This window comes from Dunckerocampus dactyliophorus, chromosome 5, assembly GCF_027744805.1.
Source record: "Dunckerocampus dactyliophorus isolate RoL2022-P2 chromosome 5, RoL_Ddac_1.1, whole genome shotgun sequence".
NCBI classification, from domain to species: Eukaryota; Metazoa; Chordata; class Actinopteri; order Syngnathiformes; family Syngnathidae; genus Dunckerocampus; species Dunckerocampus dactyliophorus.
In genome coordinates, this window is record NC_072823.1 from 18,247,440 (window position 1) to 18,265,408 (window position 17,969).

The 17,969-nt window shown below is 39.5% G+C and overlaps 1 protein-coding gene across 14 annotated transcripts in view; it reads left to right on the forward strand.

Moving 5' to 3' along the window:
• mef2aa (myocyte enhancer factor 2aa) overlaps positions 1 to 17,969 on the forward strand; it is an 89,113-nt gene that overhangs the window by 16,539 nt on the left and 54,605 nt on the right. For 13 of the 14 annotated variants that reach the window (XM_054775393.1, XM_054775392.1, XM_054775396.1 and 10 more), the window contains exon 2: positions 11,485 to 11,690. In XM_054775393.1, the coding sequence (XP_054631368.1) occupies positions 11,637 to 11,690 (54 nt within the window). In that variant the 5' untranslated portion in view covers positions 11,485 to 11,636. Of the gene's footprint in view, positions 1 to 2,539; positions 2,661 to 11,484; positions 11,691 to 17,969 lie in introns of all 14 variants that reach the window. The other variant, XM_054775394.1, reaches the window with a different exon arrangement.

Consider the following 17,969-nt stretch of genomic DNA (forward strand, 5'->3'; position numbering starts at 1 on the left):
AAAATCAATGCTAGTACCCTTCACTGCTGATGTGACTCATGGCTATCCTCACTGCCCGCATTGCATAAACCTTTTATGCAACACTGTTGAGAAAGAGCTATCGAGTGGAGGATAAAAATGGGAAGACAAAAATCAAATATTTATTCTCAGCTTTTTGTTTTTTTTCCTTTCAAATCAGGCATTGTTGGGAAAAGCAAACTTAAAACCCTTAATAATATGGACCACTTGAAATGTATAAGACCAACTGTTGTCTTTCCACAGCAGTTATTGTTTCCTCGCTGATTATCAAACACTGTGGAAGTAACTAATATCAGGAATCTGAGTCTCATCTTGATAACCAGTCTTTCCGAAGATGCTGTGAGATATGAGGGTAAATGCTCTGCAACTGCTGAGACATATTATGCATGACATCCCTAATATTCTTACAGTGTGGAGTCAGCCCGGAGGAAGATCTTGGTTCATCATAGCTGTTTACCATTTCTGCGTTGCAGTCTGTGCAACATCAAAAGGCTGCCACGGCACTTAACACAGCTCGCAGGCTTCCTGTGAGGGTAGGGGCATCATCGCTCCCCATGGCTTTGGCATTATCATTGTTCCCCGATGAGGAGTCCGTCTGATGATAGACAACCATGCAAATCAACGTGCCAGCCACAGCACCAATGCAACCTTATAAGCCGTAAATGCAATCACCTAAAACGTGTAAATCAAATCAATAACAAGTACAGTATATCATATGTAGTCACAAGAGTACAGGTATATCAAAGGAAGCAAAGACATGAAATAATTTAAGTGGCACAGAAGTAATGCTGATGGAGTAAAATCTGTGTTGTTAATGTCATCTGAGTGGTTAGCCAGTCAATTGCATTTACTGCACATTCCATGACAAGAGGCTAACTTAATACAGAAGTTCCTCATGGCGATGCATTGGGTTATCTGATTTGTTGTAGCTTTAACAGACCAACCGCTTCTTTTATTTTATTCTTTTTCTATGCTCCTCAAACCTCTGGTTAACACGTTGGGGAGTACCAGGGTACAAGGTATTTACAGTGTTAGGGGGCAGGATTGTATTTGTCCCAAACCATATTTACTTTTAATTTTTTTCCACAAATAAGTAATGATAATTAATATATTATAGTACAGTGGTTCCCAAATGTTTTATAGTTGCGTACCCTTTCAGACATTTGACCTGAAGCCATTTAACACCTACTCCTGCATACTTCTGGGTCAAAAAATTGTATTTTGCATGGTCACATTTGAATAAAGTTTCTCATGAGCACTGATAAATAGATAACTAATCATGCTACATCTTTTAGGTTGGCCTTTTGAATGAGTTCAATATAGAGCCCGACCGATATGGTATTTTTGGGGCGGATGCTGATACCGATTTTAGAGGCTGAAAAAAGCCGATATCGAATATATTGGCCAATAACCGATATATATAAAAACATTAATATACACAGGATATACTGTATACTGTACATGAACATAAATTCTTATCATACCCAAAATACAATTCAAAGCAAAGAAGCAGAAGACTAGTAAATGAAAATAAAGACGTTTAATTAGTCACACTGTCAACATAAGGACATGCCTCTTTGTGATTTACTTTTAGGTGTTGCAACAAATTTGTAGTGTTTGTTGCTTTGCTGGTGCTGGAGCCCTGGCTAACTTCCACATTGCAAATCAATGCCTGTTGAGTCTTATGTGAAGTGGCTCCACACCTTACTCTTCCTCCCTGCCTGTGAAATGAAAATATATACATTTAGTGCATTTTGGTAATTAGCCTCGAATTTGATACTATAGTTGACCATTTTAAAATAAAAACAACTGGCTGCATTCAGCTAAAATTGCTAATACAAAGGCTAGTGTGAGGTGTTTTTAAACTAATACATTATGTGTTTCTAAAAGGCTTATTCACAAAAACATCTTACTAATATCAATTATTCATATTTAGTAGCTATTGAAAAGTTCTACGTGCAGCCACTGAGTATTTGCAAACAGCTAAAAAAACAAATGCTGAAGCAAACATGGAAAAGTGAAAAAAAGTTGATTACAAACAAAATAAATTATCAAAACATGCATCACATTACTAGACTTAATAACAAGGGACTAAAGTACATTTTATGTAACAATGTAGCTGCTTTCAAAAGATGCAATATATCAAATTACAACTAAATACATTACTTGGAACATTTTCAAAATGATTTTAATGAAGACATTAACTTGTGAACGTATGAGCCCCTGTAAATCCTGCGTGGAAGTATGAAGGGAAGTTGGACGCTGTGTATATCTTCACATATCTTTATTTCACTTTAAAATGCTGTATAAGAGTTTTACATAATGGTGGACATGTGAATTAACAGTTGCATCTGTCTTTGTTGATCTCACAGAGATGCAACTTACATGATGTTAAAACACTGTAATACTCCGTTTTCCTTGACGGGCCCTGACAGCGTGGCGTTAAAGTGTAGTGTTACGAAGTCACAGCTTACCATGGTGTTAAAAAAAATGCATTTTTCTCTCGTATTCTCTGCTGCAGCCGAGTGAGTGAGGCGCTGCTCTGTCTGTGTGTGGGGGGGAGGGGCCTGGTACTCGGGCAGGGAGCAGCACAGAGAGACCTACAGGAAGGGAGCGAAAGAATCTCCACACAACAAAAAAAGGTAATATATCGGTTGTACATTCACCGATATTGATTAATCGGTGAAACGTCATAATCGGCCCGCCGATAAGCCCGGTCGTGCTCTATTTGAATTTGAGCTTCACTTTTTTGTCCACTCACCATGGCTATGGTTTAAGTCTGCATAATAATTTAATACCAAATTGAAGGAGACAGTTTAACAATCACGATAAAGCAGTATCCAAAGTACAAAAATACATACAACCAACAATAAAGCCTCATTTTTGGGGGAATCCCCATTCACAGTGGCAGCTTATCACAGCTAAGCCGTGCAAGAATTGGAACACCAATATAAATGGAATCTTCAAGATTAAACACTCATAATGCACAAAATAATCATCATCTTACTTATTTGTTCATATGATGCTTACAGAGCAATGAACAACAATGTGCTCTGTCTCCTTTCTGATCTGTTCTGCTTGTGCTGTGAGGCTTTCAGGTACACTTGTAATTGTGAGTGTTAATTGTTTATTGTTAATTGTTCTTCATTTTTATTCATGTACCCCCTATTACAATTGATGTACCCCTGGAGGTATGCGTACCCCACTTTGGGCACCAAGGCTATAGTAGATCCCTGCTGTTTGTTTGGGTTACGTTCGAAGACCCCAGAGAATAGCGAAAAACCGTGAATAATGGACTACCATAAAAAGCCTAAAGATGAACACATTTTCAATTAAGTTTTACACGTTAAACAATTACAGGCATACAGTTTACAGTATTCTACTTACAAAATGTGCACTTACACAACATCACATGTTGTCAAAGCATCTTCCAGTGCTGGGAAATAATGAGTGGATTGACTTGTGAGACAGCACCCTCTGCTTGTTTCGTAGCTGCAGCATTCTTATATATTATTTCATATTCAAAAATTCACTACATAATGTCATGCCGGTTTTACTTCTGTATTACTATTACAGTATTCTCATTGTCTTGTGATCTAACTCGGGTGTTTCTTATAGTACAACATGTATTATTCATTACTGCACAAAGTTGTGTCTACTTTTACTCCCGTATTTTGTGCATTCTATTTATTTTTGTATTATTTAATCTACTCCACTTACTTACTTGCTGAAAAATGAAGGGCCAGGATTAAATAAGTTGTGCTTCTTCCTACTTCTTTTCGGACATGTTGAATTGTGCAAGTGTAAATCTGATGTGCTGCTGTGTAAATTGTTTTGCATATTCACTAAACAATTCCCATAACAATCACCAATATGATGTGAGGTGAATCGGATGAGTAATGTGGAAATAGTAGCATCTTCATAAAGGTGACTGGTGTTACGAAAAATGAGAATTTTGCGAAATTTAAAAAAAAAATCTATTTGAAAAATAGAATGAATGTCTTTAACGTGTTAAACAATTTGATGTTGGAATGGCTTGAATCGGTTGAGAAATGTGGACCGTGAAACTTTTCTTCGAAAAAGAAAAATTTGGTTTCCGGAAAATTGGAAAATTTGGAAAAAGTGGGACTTTTTTGAATGTCTAAAATTGTGAATTTTGAAGTGCTTAGTTAGTGTTACGTTTTCATAATTGGAATGTGTTGAACTGTGGATGTTTGAAAAATAGCCCATTCATCTTCAATGGGAAAATTGTGGAAATTTTAGAATTTGGAGAAATGTGGACATTTTAGAAACATGGAGTAAAGAGAGCACACGTTTTAATAAGTGTAACATTTTTGTGTTGAAATATTTGGAATAAGTTTAAAAATGTGGCCTGTGGAAGCAGACGAAAAACGAGACGGAATAAAAAGAAGAAGAATTGGTGCAGAATTTTATAGGTGTCACACAATTACAGCCACATGAGGGAAAACATTGTGGTGCAATATTTATTTCATATGTACAACACTCCCAGCATCTAATTGGGGCATGGCGTCTAATAGGGTGGAGGATATTTTTTGAGGAAATGCGGTAATTGATAACTTTGAAATCACAACGTAATACAGTAGATCATTTCCTTTTTAGTTCTTTGTTTGGATTCAATCATCCAACTCAGGAGAAAAATCCCCGTAATTGTGCAACAGATGGAACCAGCGGTCATCAAGATAAACCGAAAAGTATTGTGTACATGACTATGGAGATTTAAGATTAGCCAGCATTTGTTGTTAAGAAAACCAGATGTTTAGCTTTGTGAACCAAGTGTGGTAAGAGAGAGAAATGAAGTGGGGCAAGTGGGGAACTATACAAGCTGAGGTATACAGTACGTCTGTGACTCATTTGCATTCATTTTTTAATGAGCCATAAATCATCACCCGACCCTTACATCAAAGAAGTTGTCATCATTTTCATAGTTTGAAAGTTTCCCCTCATACTTGCATCGAGGGATTTACCTTGAGAACGAGAGTCGCTTTTTCAACATGAAATGGATATCACCGTTAAGATAGGGTCATCTCTTTATCCTTGAGAAACTGAGAATCCATTCATTGGCTAGGCTGGAAAACCTGACTGACGCAAATGGATCATTGGGAATAGAAGTGTCCCAGCAGTAATTATATTACCACGCTGCTGCCACACACTACCTCTGAGGTAGGATGGGTAGGGTGCAGGATGCTGCTTTTAGTCTTGTTTCCTCCCTCACAAGTTTTCCACGGCTAACACAGTCAAAGTCCACGTCCAACTTTGTGACTCTCACGCTCACTTTCTTAACTTTCTATCTCACTATCTTACAAACACCTGCTATCAAACATGGGAAGTGCATTGGAAAGTTTCCGTCTTAACATAATCGGTTGCTGATCTCAACATATATTTGTCACTCCGGTGGTCTTTGCATCCTTTTGCCTTCAAGCCATTGTGTCTGTTTCATTTTTTTGGCGCATCAGTTAAAAAAGACACATGAAATTAATGTAGTGTCGTTTTCTCATGAAACCCCAGGGCACTTAGTCAAAGTCACCTTCCGTGGTTCTCCCTTCCCCTGACAGTAGTGAGAGATGGAGGATGTCTGTCTGCTCGCGCTGCCAGCGCACAATGTCCTTTTGGTTATTGGTTGTTATATCCACTCATCATCTTTCAGATTTTGCAAATGATGTGAAGATTCACATCATTTCCCTCATAGATGGCAGTGTAATTTGCTCACTAGTGAGACATTTTCTTAGTGAGAACAGACTCCCGTCCTGTGGGGTTTTCTTTCCTTTTGATGTCATTTTGGAGGTGATAAGTAGCTTCCTGTCTCCCGATCCCAGTCTTACAGTACCACCCCCCTACCCCCACAGCCCTGTACAAGGTGCGAGCAGCATCGAGGATTGTTTGAACTTGCATTGATCCAGTGAGGGATTACAGCTGGGTCATTGGAGAGTTGAAGCGAGCTACAGTCATCAGGGCAGATTAACCACTCGCTGTCTGCTTGGCTGCTGTGCTTTAGTGTGCGCTCTCCTTGCTAGTTTAGGTCACGCTCTCCTTTCGAACAGTAAATTTTAATATCTCATTTGATTGATGCTTTTAGGCTCAATCTGCTTCATCGTGTTACTTTATCGAGTAAGGCAGAGAGGGTATGTAACGACCTTCACGTTACCAGGTTATGTGAAAGGCACAGACACCCCAAATTTGAAGGCTTTCGAGCAAGGGTGTCCAAAGTGCGGCTTGGGGGCCATCTGCGGTCCGTGGCTTGTTTTTTTATTGGCCCATGGCACAATGTAGAAATTAAATTAATCAACCAAAAAAATGAAACAATTTGAACAAAAAGGCAGATTGTGAAGACGAAAAGCTGAAATGTTGATACTAATAACTAGTAATTAAACAAAGCTTTGTCCCGAAATGTATACCGTATGTGTGTGATGTTTAACACCCAAGACTCACTTTTCCAGTCCTGTTGTGTTGAAACAATTGTAGCTGTCCGATTTTATGGGTCTGATTGCTGGATGCTGTGTCACTGTGTAAAAAGCACACGCTGTTGTGCCGCTTTTCTGTGTACTATTACAACGCTGATGCAACAGTTTTTCTGGATCTCTGTGTGAAATCTCTGGCCTATCCTTTGGTTTTCCTTTAGCAAAGGCAGCTTTAGCTACTTTCGAAATGTTATTTGAATCAAAACCGTTATATCAAGTGTTATGTTTTGTGAACCCAATCAATACTTAGCTAAGTCTACATTTTGTAAACAGATCCACCTTGCTCTCTATATTTTTCACTGCTTCCTGTTTCACTTTATGCTCACGTGTGCTGCTGTGATGGCGCCTATTAATTGTGTCTCATTAGTTGCCGTGGAAACGGAGGTGATGTATAACATTAGCTCACAGAAAAGAAAGAAAGAAGACAGAGACCTAGACAAAAGAATTAAACAATGAAATCACATCTGAAAAGAGGGCCAGGGAAGCATTTATTGTTGGGGGGGATCAGCCGTATGCCAGATTATCATCAAGAGACATTAACACTAGTGATGCTGCAGGGCCCACAATCCTGCCTTTCACCACTGGAGAGGGAGATAAGCTAACAAAAAAAGGGAGGTGGAGAGAAGACAGGGATGGGGGGGGGGGGGGGGGGGGGTACTGTGTGGCATGAAAGGGCTGGCTTACCTCCACTTCCCTCAGGCCAACAGCCTCATTTACAGGTACAACAACTCGTGATGAAAACAAAGAACAAAGAGTGTGGATGCTCGTTTTCTACCACTCTGGTGTCAAGGCTCCATTGAAGCAAATTGGCAAAACCGTGGATTTAGGTTTTCTAGCTCCAGGTTGATTGGTGACACTATACTTTCAATATTTTTATGGTTGCTTTCACAGAGCTGCCTCCTTTTACAAATGTATCTGTAGCATAATCTTGACGTTAATGTATATTAATGATTCATTCTTATGTAACCAGTGGAGTGATGGAAAAAAAAAAGTCTCATACAACATACCAGTTGTAAAGTCACCGACTAAAAGTGTGTGTACATGTCCTCCATCCTGTTAAATGAACCTTCCAGTAAGCCCACCAAAGTGTAGCCACAAGAGATGAGCCCCCCCTTGTTGTTTAGTCTGGGACAAATAGTCACAATGGTGCTAAGGGGAAAGATCAGATGGGAAGGGTGTCCCTGAGGTTGTCCCTCCCTTTCCTCCTCTCCAGCTTCTCCCCTTTTGACGGCCCCGTGGAGTACATGCAGACGTGCAGAAGAATAACAGGAAGTGGAAGGGGCAGGAAGTGCAATCTTGTCTACACTATGCCTATGATTGGATTCTGAGGATAAGCAGTGCAATACTGCTGCAACCTGATCAGGGAACTGGCCACAGTTCTTATGATTTCAACTGATGCATGCTACAGAAGCAGCCCAGAAGTAGCTTTAAACATTAGACATTTCCTTCATTGCAACTGCACTAATCTGAAGAGATCCAATACAAGATTTATTTTTAATGTCCACACTGTCACAGAGGATGCATTTGCTGCTATTGTTTCCACCAAGTGGTGCAGTTTGGTATAGTCCCAAAATATCTGACCCAAAACGATCACTTTCCAGTACGCCTCTTTTGGAGTGTCGCTTGCAGTGGTAGGCATTGGTATTCTTATGGAAGTTTGCTGCTGATTGGTTAGCATTATTGTCATGCTGTCTATAAACCCTGTAGTGGAAATGGAAGCCTGGTCATGGTTTATTAGAATTCTAAATGTACCGTGGTGAACTTGCTGGAAACTGGGCTTTTTTTTGTACATTAGCTTCTTTCACACAAAGATGTCGCAAAATTGGTGCGAGTCGTAACAGAAGTTGCCTTGTGTCTTTCACGCAGTACCCAGTGAAGTGGGACATTTGGCTTACTTCACACTCGGGTCCTGGGGGAATACCCTTTCACATTCCCACCGTCCCACCTCATTTACCCCTCTGATTCTAGTGCCACAGCTGACGAATTGGGGGGTTGACTTTGTCGAAAAGGCGCAAAACTGTTTGATTTTTTTCAACTTTTGTCTGCCTTTTGTTTGTGTCATGACCAAAGATAATGGCAGTGAAGTTGTACCGCCAGTAATCAACGGCGTCTGTATGCAAGGGTATTCGCGATCCCGTGGCAGTTGTGTGAAGTTTAACACTCGACACTCTCGTCACTTGCCCTGTTGTTGCAGTACAACAAATATTGTATACGTCACACCTGACGCTGCCATGCACTGACTGAAAGTGCACACAGTTGCGCCATTACCCTGCTTTGTCACTTTCGGTGTAAAATGCACAGGCACATTGTTACATCTATGATCTACTAGCATAAGACAGGGAGGATAGCATGTAAGACCACAAGATACACCACAACAGTGACTAGAAGGACATTGATTGAGTCAGATGCCGTATGTACAGTAAGGAAGCACCAGGGTGGAGGTGGCTTTCAATTTAGAGGATTCCTTGGAATCAGCCAGGTTTAGAAATAGACTCAATGAGGCATCCTGAATGATATTAGCCAGTGACGTGTTTAGAAGTTACCTTAGTGAAGTGAATAACTGGGTCATCAGCTGACATACCAGGTGAATAGATAAAGTGTCACTCCTAAACTTGATCAGAGTATAGCATTAGTATAAGTCACTGACTAGAATAGTGAAAATACTGTACTGATGTTGAATGCACTAAGTGAATATGTCAGTCTGACACAAGCTTTTGTGTGCAAAAACCGTTCTTGCTTTCAGCTAACTTTTGTTCTGTGTGTGCAATAAATTGAGAGTGTCGCACACCTGCTGTCTGAATTCCCTCTAAGCTTGTCATTTCACATCTGCATAAGAGAAATTTCCTGGCACAGTCCATTATGCCTCCAGACCTGATCTGTCCCGCTGTGACAGCTCGACCACGTAAAGATGGCAAAAGACATACACATGCATGCATACTGTATTGGTGACAGCTGTACTTGACTTTCATAAAATGGGCATCAAAAAGCGAGAGATAGAATATGGATAAGCTTGACAAAAGCAGAACATAACCTTACATTGTAATATTTCTGCGCCTGTCTTTGTGTGAGCATCGTGATTCTCTGCTGCCTATTTTGATGTGGTTTAGGATTTTCCTGTCCGAGCTTAGTCAGACTTTTGCGGCCAGTTAGCTGGGTGATCTCAGTCAGGTTTGCCCACAGTGGAGCCCCAATGCAGAAAGCCAGACACCATAATTCCAGACCATCTTTAACCCATAATGACTGTGTGCCACTGGAACCCGGTCATTTTCATTTACAATGCCAGTTCTGCCTCTGGCTGCCTTGTTTCACAATTGCATCTAATGGTTGGAGTTGTTTCTAGATTTGTACTTAGATAGGGGAATGTAGTTGTTTAGACATTTTTATTTGCTCTGCGTAAGTGATAGATGTACTGTACCTCCAGGGCAGGGGCTATAATTCTTCTTTTGGAGAAACAGATAGGACAGACTTGGATGTTCCTCAGGGAACCATGCAGTCATGTTACAAGTCCATGTGGGAATATACTCTATACGCATCCTTTTTTTCACCTCCACGGTGTCCCTTCCAGCCCAGGAGACTTCAACTGATGTCAACTTCAGACTTGGTGTTGTCTTAATCATCTTAAGAGCAAAGTTGGCACCATGGTCAGCTAAGGAAGGTCGATTAGATGGCACGACTTTCTGTTTGCAAGCTGGATCATAAACTTTCTCCATTGATGGTAGATTAATTAAGGTCACTGATAACATGAAATCACTGACATTATGTATTGGTGTTTATCAGGCTTGCTTTGCATTTCTACTTGCAAATTTAATTAGAAACTGATTCTAAATTAATAACAAATTCTAAATCGTGCCATTTATGAACATTGGCACCCCCAATCGCCAACACAATCCATTTCTGGACCCTGTAGTAAAATAATTTTAATAATTTAGAATAATTCGTTCCAGTGTCAAAGTTTGCCACCAAACTATTGCTCGTGGCTAACTCTAGTAGATCAATGATACAGTACAGGGCAAACGGACTAGTTTGTTACGCACCATATTGTATGATAACCAAGACAGTGTACGCAAAGAAAGGCAAAATTGGCAAACATTTTCACCGAAAACTGAATGATACAAAAACTGGGACTTTCAAAAACCGAGGTTTGACTGTATTTTAAAATACATTTCCAAAAAAAATATTGTCAGTAAGTGACAAATAATGTACAATAAAACCAGAGTCAAACTGATTAACTGTGCAGGCAATGCTTTAAGTAACATTGACATTTTTAACAGTCGTACAATATGTTTAAAACTGTATTATTAACAAAACCCTAAAATCAGTTAAAAAAAAGTGTACGTTTCATAACTACGTGAACTACTACGGCTAATGCTAGTACTTCACATTAGCAGTGGAACATTTTGACATACAATAAGTTTACTATTTTATGAATATATTAAAACAAGTGGCTGAAATTTGTAGTCAACCGCATTGGTGTTTCGACCTCCAAGCTTGTGTGTGATCTTTGAGACGTTTATTTCTGAAAATGTTGTTGATTTCATGTTGTTATTGTGTTGACATTTTGAGATCACACTGGACCATTAAATTCCTATTGATGATTGCTTTATAATTAGGAGTCAGTCAATACAAATTGCAATATTTTAAGACCACCATCTGTCCCAGAAACGAATGATGGATGAACATAATTTCCTCAGTCCAGAAATAACGATGTGATAATTTACATTGCATTTGTTTGTTGTTGCAAACTGCATGGATGCAATACAATAGTGCGTTAATGCTCCACAAGTGCCAAGCTATCTTTCATTGACTTCAGCTGTGGTTCACATGGGGAGATAAGGGCTCAACATGTGGGTCTCATACTCCAAATGACATTGAGAACAGAAGACTCTTGTGCTTGGAAGTGCCTAAGGAGACATTTACTGAGTGGCATGTTAACTCGCTCGCTCTCACTATGTCTGTCTGTCTGTCTGTCTCTTTTTTGTGTGTTTTGCAGCTTGTGGCGGCAACTGCTGAAGAGCATATGGTGTGTTGAGAATACAAGAAGAAGAACTTGCGCATAATGTGCTAGGAGAGGCGGTGGACGGAAGTGTGTTGTGTTTGTCTGATATCGTCCGAGGGCCAGAGAGACGGGAAAAGGAAAGAGCCATGGGTCGGAAGAAGATACAGATTACCAGGATCATGGATGAAAGGAACAGACAGGTAGGTCCATATGTATCTCGTACTGTATATATCAGTCTGTTTATCTGGATGATGTAACATCACTTCTCGATCTTGACATGGGCCAAAAATGGCATTACTGTCGTTAATTTTGACTAAGTTATGGCGTTTTTCTCAAAGATACAAAGTCAAATAGGAGATCCATTTCTTCTGGCCTTATTATTGGAAACTGATTGTTATGTTGAAGAGCTTCTGTGGTTTATATATTTAAAGTATAAACAGTTGGTTGATGCCCGGCGGATACATTGCGGCCATCTACGTGTGGTCATGCATTTCTAGTTTTCATTTGGGCTGTTTTTTGGGTTTGCTGCTTCTTCATTATTGCTGAATTAAAAATATGGTAAAAACCTCTTTAAAAATAACATTAAAAATATAATAAATGAATAAAAACTTAAATACTTTATAACATTATTATAAATTACACAAATAGCAATTGTTCTAAATTAATAAATAGTATATTTACTATTGCGAAACAATCTTTTGTTAATGGATTTTAATGAAATTTGCAAAATGTAAGCAAATTTAGAAGCTAAATTGTCACACCGAGTTTTGCATTTCCATTTAACATTTTATATTGCTCATAATCTCATTATATCGTGTTTTAATTTGCTGTGCTTGTGCATGGTCCTAATAGCTAAAAGTATGTAAATGTTCATCAAGAATACAGGTTTGCATATGATTTTGCAGGTACAGAGTTAGAAAGGTCTCTGCAGAATCTGCATTCTCTGAGTGCTCTTAATGTATTTAACAATCTACTGATATGATTTCAAAACATCACTGTCATCAAACTGCATCTGTCAGTGTACCATCCCTGCTTTCCCCTCCTGCCTTATACGTATATCTACCATAGCAGCTGTCATTGTTTGCATTGATCTAAACAGACATACCTCCCTCCCCGAAGTCACAGCTGGCCGAAGAGGGACCATGACATTTCTTTGTCAGTGCAGTCATATTTACAGACATGGTTCCCCTGCCACCCTGCAATTTCGGCCAGAAAACTTGATGAGGCAGCATGAGTTCTGGACGGCAGTGAGAGCGTCATGGTGTGTCTTGAGTGAACTGAGGCTAGCTTCAAGCACAGAAGGGAGCCTGTGCCGTGCCTGGCGGTATGGCCGGGTCCCCATCGCTGCCATGTGTTTGCAGCTGTTTGGTAGTAATTACGAGTAGCCATGGCACTGCAGCACCCTCTCATTTTGCAGGGTGGGTCAGCAGGAGACGCAGCATCCTTCTGGGCTACTCTGGTTTGGTCTAGCCACAGGGAGCTGCAATATTCTGCGAAATAAACTCTGCAACAGCTGAACATTGTACAAAACAGCCTGTTTTAGCGACAAGAGCTAATTCAAAGAGGGGTTGATTGATCCATTCATTTATGTAGCACTTGCCCTAAAATTGGAGATGATTACACTATGAATAATGGTGGCAAACGTAGCATCAAGGCTAACAGAGCGAATCAAGCAATGACAAGATATCATAGAGAAACAAAATAAGAAAGTTTAAATCTTGACAGTAACGTCAAGGCTCTGCATGATAACAACATAATCCTGGCTGACATGAAGGATCTAAGGGTGGAAAACGCTGCACTGCATCAAGCTCTCAAGAAAGAGGACAAAGAGAAGGAACAAATCATAGAGCAAATGAAGTGAAGAGTGGATGAGATGGAGCAAAGCACGCACATGAACAACGTGATTATGACTGGGCTCAGCACCACACGCAGGTCTTATGCCAGGGCAGTCGAGTACAAAAGAGGAGAACCAGAAGTAATGGATGAAGTTTCAACAGAGCAATAAGTAGCCAACTTTCTTCGATCAAAGGAGGTGGATATTGACGAGAGCAACACCACATCGGTCGTCATCGTCTGACAAAATACTGACATTGCCAAGAAAGCATGTGACTTAAGGAAGCAGGGAAAAATGAAGGCACCTTAAGGCACCAATACTCTGAAGTTCACATTTGGTGTTAATTTCAGTACATCAGCTCATTTGCCTAAAGTCTTCCATCAGTTTTATTTGCATTGTTTGTAGACTTGGCTGTTTATGTTAACAAGGCGTAATATTTTGTTGAGTTTGGTCATGTGTTATCAGTACATGTTTTGAATGCAGCAAAATGCGTTTGATGAATAATTACTGTAGGTGTTATACTTGGGAAAGCACAGCAGCTGAAATGTAAGTTCCACCGTTTTGTATTATTTATTTATTTGCCTTTGTGACAAACTTTTGCTTGTCACAAAATGGCAATGCGCAAACAAGCTGACATCAGATCATGTTTATGCAATGTGTTGGCATTATATTTTTATATGGTTATAGCTTCAAAGCACTGTAGTCTGTGTATCATGCCCCTCGAAGTGATGGCATCCTCGCTGGTAACCCTTTCAGGAGAGTCGCCCTAATACATAATACAATGTTTTTGTTGGTCCTTTACTCCTTATTCCTAATAATTTGTTTATCTTTAATTTATTTATTTATTTATTTTACTTACTTATTTTTTCATATCCCCATATCCTATTCTTTATTCCTTTTTCTCCCTATTGGAAATATTGCCTTAACAAATTTTTTAACGACAAAATGTAAACAAATGAATTTTTATTATTTAGAACAAGGGTCACCAACGTTTTTTCTTGCGAGAGCTACGTTTAGAAAATGAAAATGGCCACGAGCTACTCATTTTTGTAGAAATGATTTTCATACCTTATTTCAACCCAAACAAATCAAATATGCTTGTTTTACCAAAACATTCACAAAATGCTGGTATCCACAACTCACATTTTATGTTTCAGAATACTTCTCACATTATTAACTGAAAACCTGAATGAAAAGCAGGCTTGCGGGCACCTCATGTGGTCGTGGGGGGCTACCTGGTGCCCACGGGCACCACGTTGGTGACCCCTGATTTAGAATTATTTGTTCACCTTCTTCCTACTTCTTTTCAAATATGATGTATTGTGCAAATGTAAACGTGGTGTTCCTTAGAAGGGGTTGTTCGGATTTTTTGACATGAAATTGTATGACATCCTCTTCAGCATTGTAGTTCATTAACAGCGACTTACCCCCCACTTGGTCTCCTAAGTCCAAATTCAGGTCAGATCTCTGTGATGAAGAACGTAGTTCCACTTCGTTGCTGGGGACAATTAAGTAAAGAGTTTGGCTTTTCAAAACAATGTGCATTCAAAAGATTATTACATTTGCAGCACAAAAATGGCTTTTCAAAAAACTCAGACCTCACAAAACGCTCAGCGTTTATTTGTTTCCCGCCGTATTCCTGTCGCCTGTGCATTCTTGTGTATATCACGAAGACGCTCGCATCCACTTCCGCGACAGAGCACCGTGGCCATCTTCTTTACGTATGTGTTGCACAGTGGAAGAAGATGAGTGTCTTCGTCACATACACATGAACGCACAGGAGACATACTTTCAATGCTTATTGTTGTGAGAAGCCAAACTCTTTACTTAATTATAAGTATATAAAAAAATCCAGATGATTTTCATTAGTTAGAATTAAGCCAAAAAGATTTTTTTCCCCCTGTTCTGTCGAAACAATCTTTGACTGTGGGCTCACAATTCTAACTGGGTATTTACAGTTCAGTCAAGTGACAGGCTATGAACCAATTAACAGTGCAACACCTCTTTGTGGGTGTATCTCAAACTGTTAACAACAGGCTTGATTAGAACATGTACTCTGTAGGTAATGAACTGTGAATGGAGTGGAAGAAATGACAGGAGTAAATAACATTAAAGCACATTTTCAACTGATCACTTTTGCCGTTTAGTTGATCTGTAGATCCGTTTTTCTTAATTGTTTGAAAGTAAACTGTTGGCGTAGTTGTTTGGATTAATGGTAAAGTTTATCATCAGTGTTCAGGTATTGCAGCTTGCATTAGCTGGCTCAGCAGTGAACAAGCAATGACAAAAGGCTGCTGCTGCAGAATTCATCTTTTGATACAAAGTGATGTATGAGCATGTGTCTTTCTCTTTGTATCCCCTGGGCATGATGCACACATTACCATCTCCCTGTGGCACCATTCTAACGAGGGGGGGGGGGATATCCATTAGCATATGGTCTATATTGTTGGGAAGCTTATCTTTTATTGCTGCTATAGTCCAAGCACTAAAATGAAACCTCTTGCTATCCACAGTGGAACCTTTGAAGTCAAATGGCCCTGAAGTCGTACATTTATCAAAAATGTTGAGCACAAATTGCACAATAAATCAGATTTTAAATTCCCACATGCATATTTGTAAGGTCTTTGAGAGTATTAGAATTTTTTCTTTGGATTTTGTTTCCTTTTTTGATCTCCAAAAAGATGGACACTTGAGACATCATCATATGGCTTCTATCCCATGCAACGAGGAGTGTAACGATTCGTTTTAATAACGATTTGATTCGTCTCATGACTCGTGTTTGCTGATACGATTCAAGGATGTTGTTGGTTCATTTAGAACAATACGATGCAAGCAATTCAGCAACTTTAAATAAATTCAGTAACTTTTTATCCAAAAACTCAACCAGCGTGACTGTAAAATAAATACCTGGACACTGGACAGTGCAGGTGAAGTTTCCTAGATTCCCGTTGTTTTTGGTAAGCGAATCCGGTGTAAATTATTAATAATGCTGACATACTTAAGAATAAATTAACAATGAGTACAAAAAATTGTCAAAATGCAATGCAAAATCAGGATGAACATAGCTAGCACATAGATAACATGGTATAGCTTGCCATTATTAATTATTTACTTAGTGGAATAGTGCAAGAAGGCTAGCGCATGTACAATGGTGCGTTCAAGGACTGTCAAACAAAGTGGGACACTCGCAACAAACAACATAAACACGCAAAAACTTCAAACTATATATTTTTTTGTGTGTGTGTATTTATCATTGCGCCGGAAGGGTTCCTCGGCCCAGTTCGGGCTCGCCCATGGACTGGTACTGGGCCACGGCCCGGTGGTTGGGGACCCCTGCCGTAGCCAACAAACAAAATAAGGGTGTCATAAAAATAGCTTACACCAACATTGAGGCAGCAAACAAAGTATACTAGTGCTAAGTGATAACATTAGCAAGTAAAAAAATAAATGTGAAAGTGTGTTCCTGTAGATAAAAACTTCATAACATTTATATTCAAGTTGAATGGTTTGATATTTAAATATTGGTTGAAAAGAGCCCTGTGAGAAATTACTTAAGACATTTAATCCAAAAATAATTCTGTTTAGTGCCCTCATTTAAACCATGCAAACTTTAAGACCCTTACTCTTAAATGCATCGGAATCGAGAATAGTTAGGAATCAAAACTGTAATCGTTCAAATTCAAACAATGCCCAACTGGATGAGCACATCTTCACTGAAAGTTGTTAACCTGTCAGTGTTAATGATATTGTCCCCGCAGCTGAGGTTTTCTAATTGCCATCATTAAACAGGTACTGAATTTAGGTAGCTTTTTGTGCCTCTAGCTTCTTATTGATCTCCTTGTATTTTGGCGGCAGTTCAACTTGCAACTTAAAGACTGCAGGTTCGATCACTGGGTTCTCTTTCGTCATGTTGAAGTATCCTTGAAGAACATATTCCAAAGCACCAGTTTGCCTCAATGGCAACATACGCAATAAATGTAGCTCATGTACCAGTTTGTTATTACTACTTTATATGAGGTTTGTTCTCTTGATGCGCGGCTCAGCGATGTGAACTTAATGAGTCTTGAATGCAGCAGAGCTACCGTCATCATGCATATAGTAGGACAGTGAACAGCCACTTCTTGCAAGCACACCCTGCATGTGTGATAGTCCTGCAGACAATACACTGCCACACTCATCATCCAGATGGCCACACTGATTGCCACTGAATGCTAGATAACTACCGTCTAGAGCAGTCCCTGCAAGGCTTGATTTTTGTCATTCATAGCATTCACTACAGCTAACTTTTTTTTGACGGACATGTAGAACAGAGACTGGTACTGTATCATCAACCGTTTCATATTGAATGACACCATCTGGAAAGCACCAGCATATCTGTCTTTGAAGAAGTTCTTTCCTAAAGCAGGGTTCCCCAAACTCAGCTCAAGTCTCAGATTAGAATGGGGTTTCCTTCTTGAACACTGTCTGGCGAGAGCAACTAACTCGTCTGAAAAAATTTGTTACGACTGCAGATGATCGCTGGCCAGACAGTGTAACAGTTGCTAACGTCCAAACGTCAAAGCTATTGAGCTTAGAGAAAGTGGATGCCTTAAAGAAGCAAAAAGGTGAAACGGTGAAAATATATTGCACACGGTGCGCACATTGA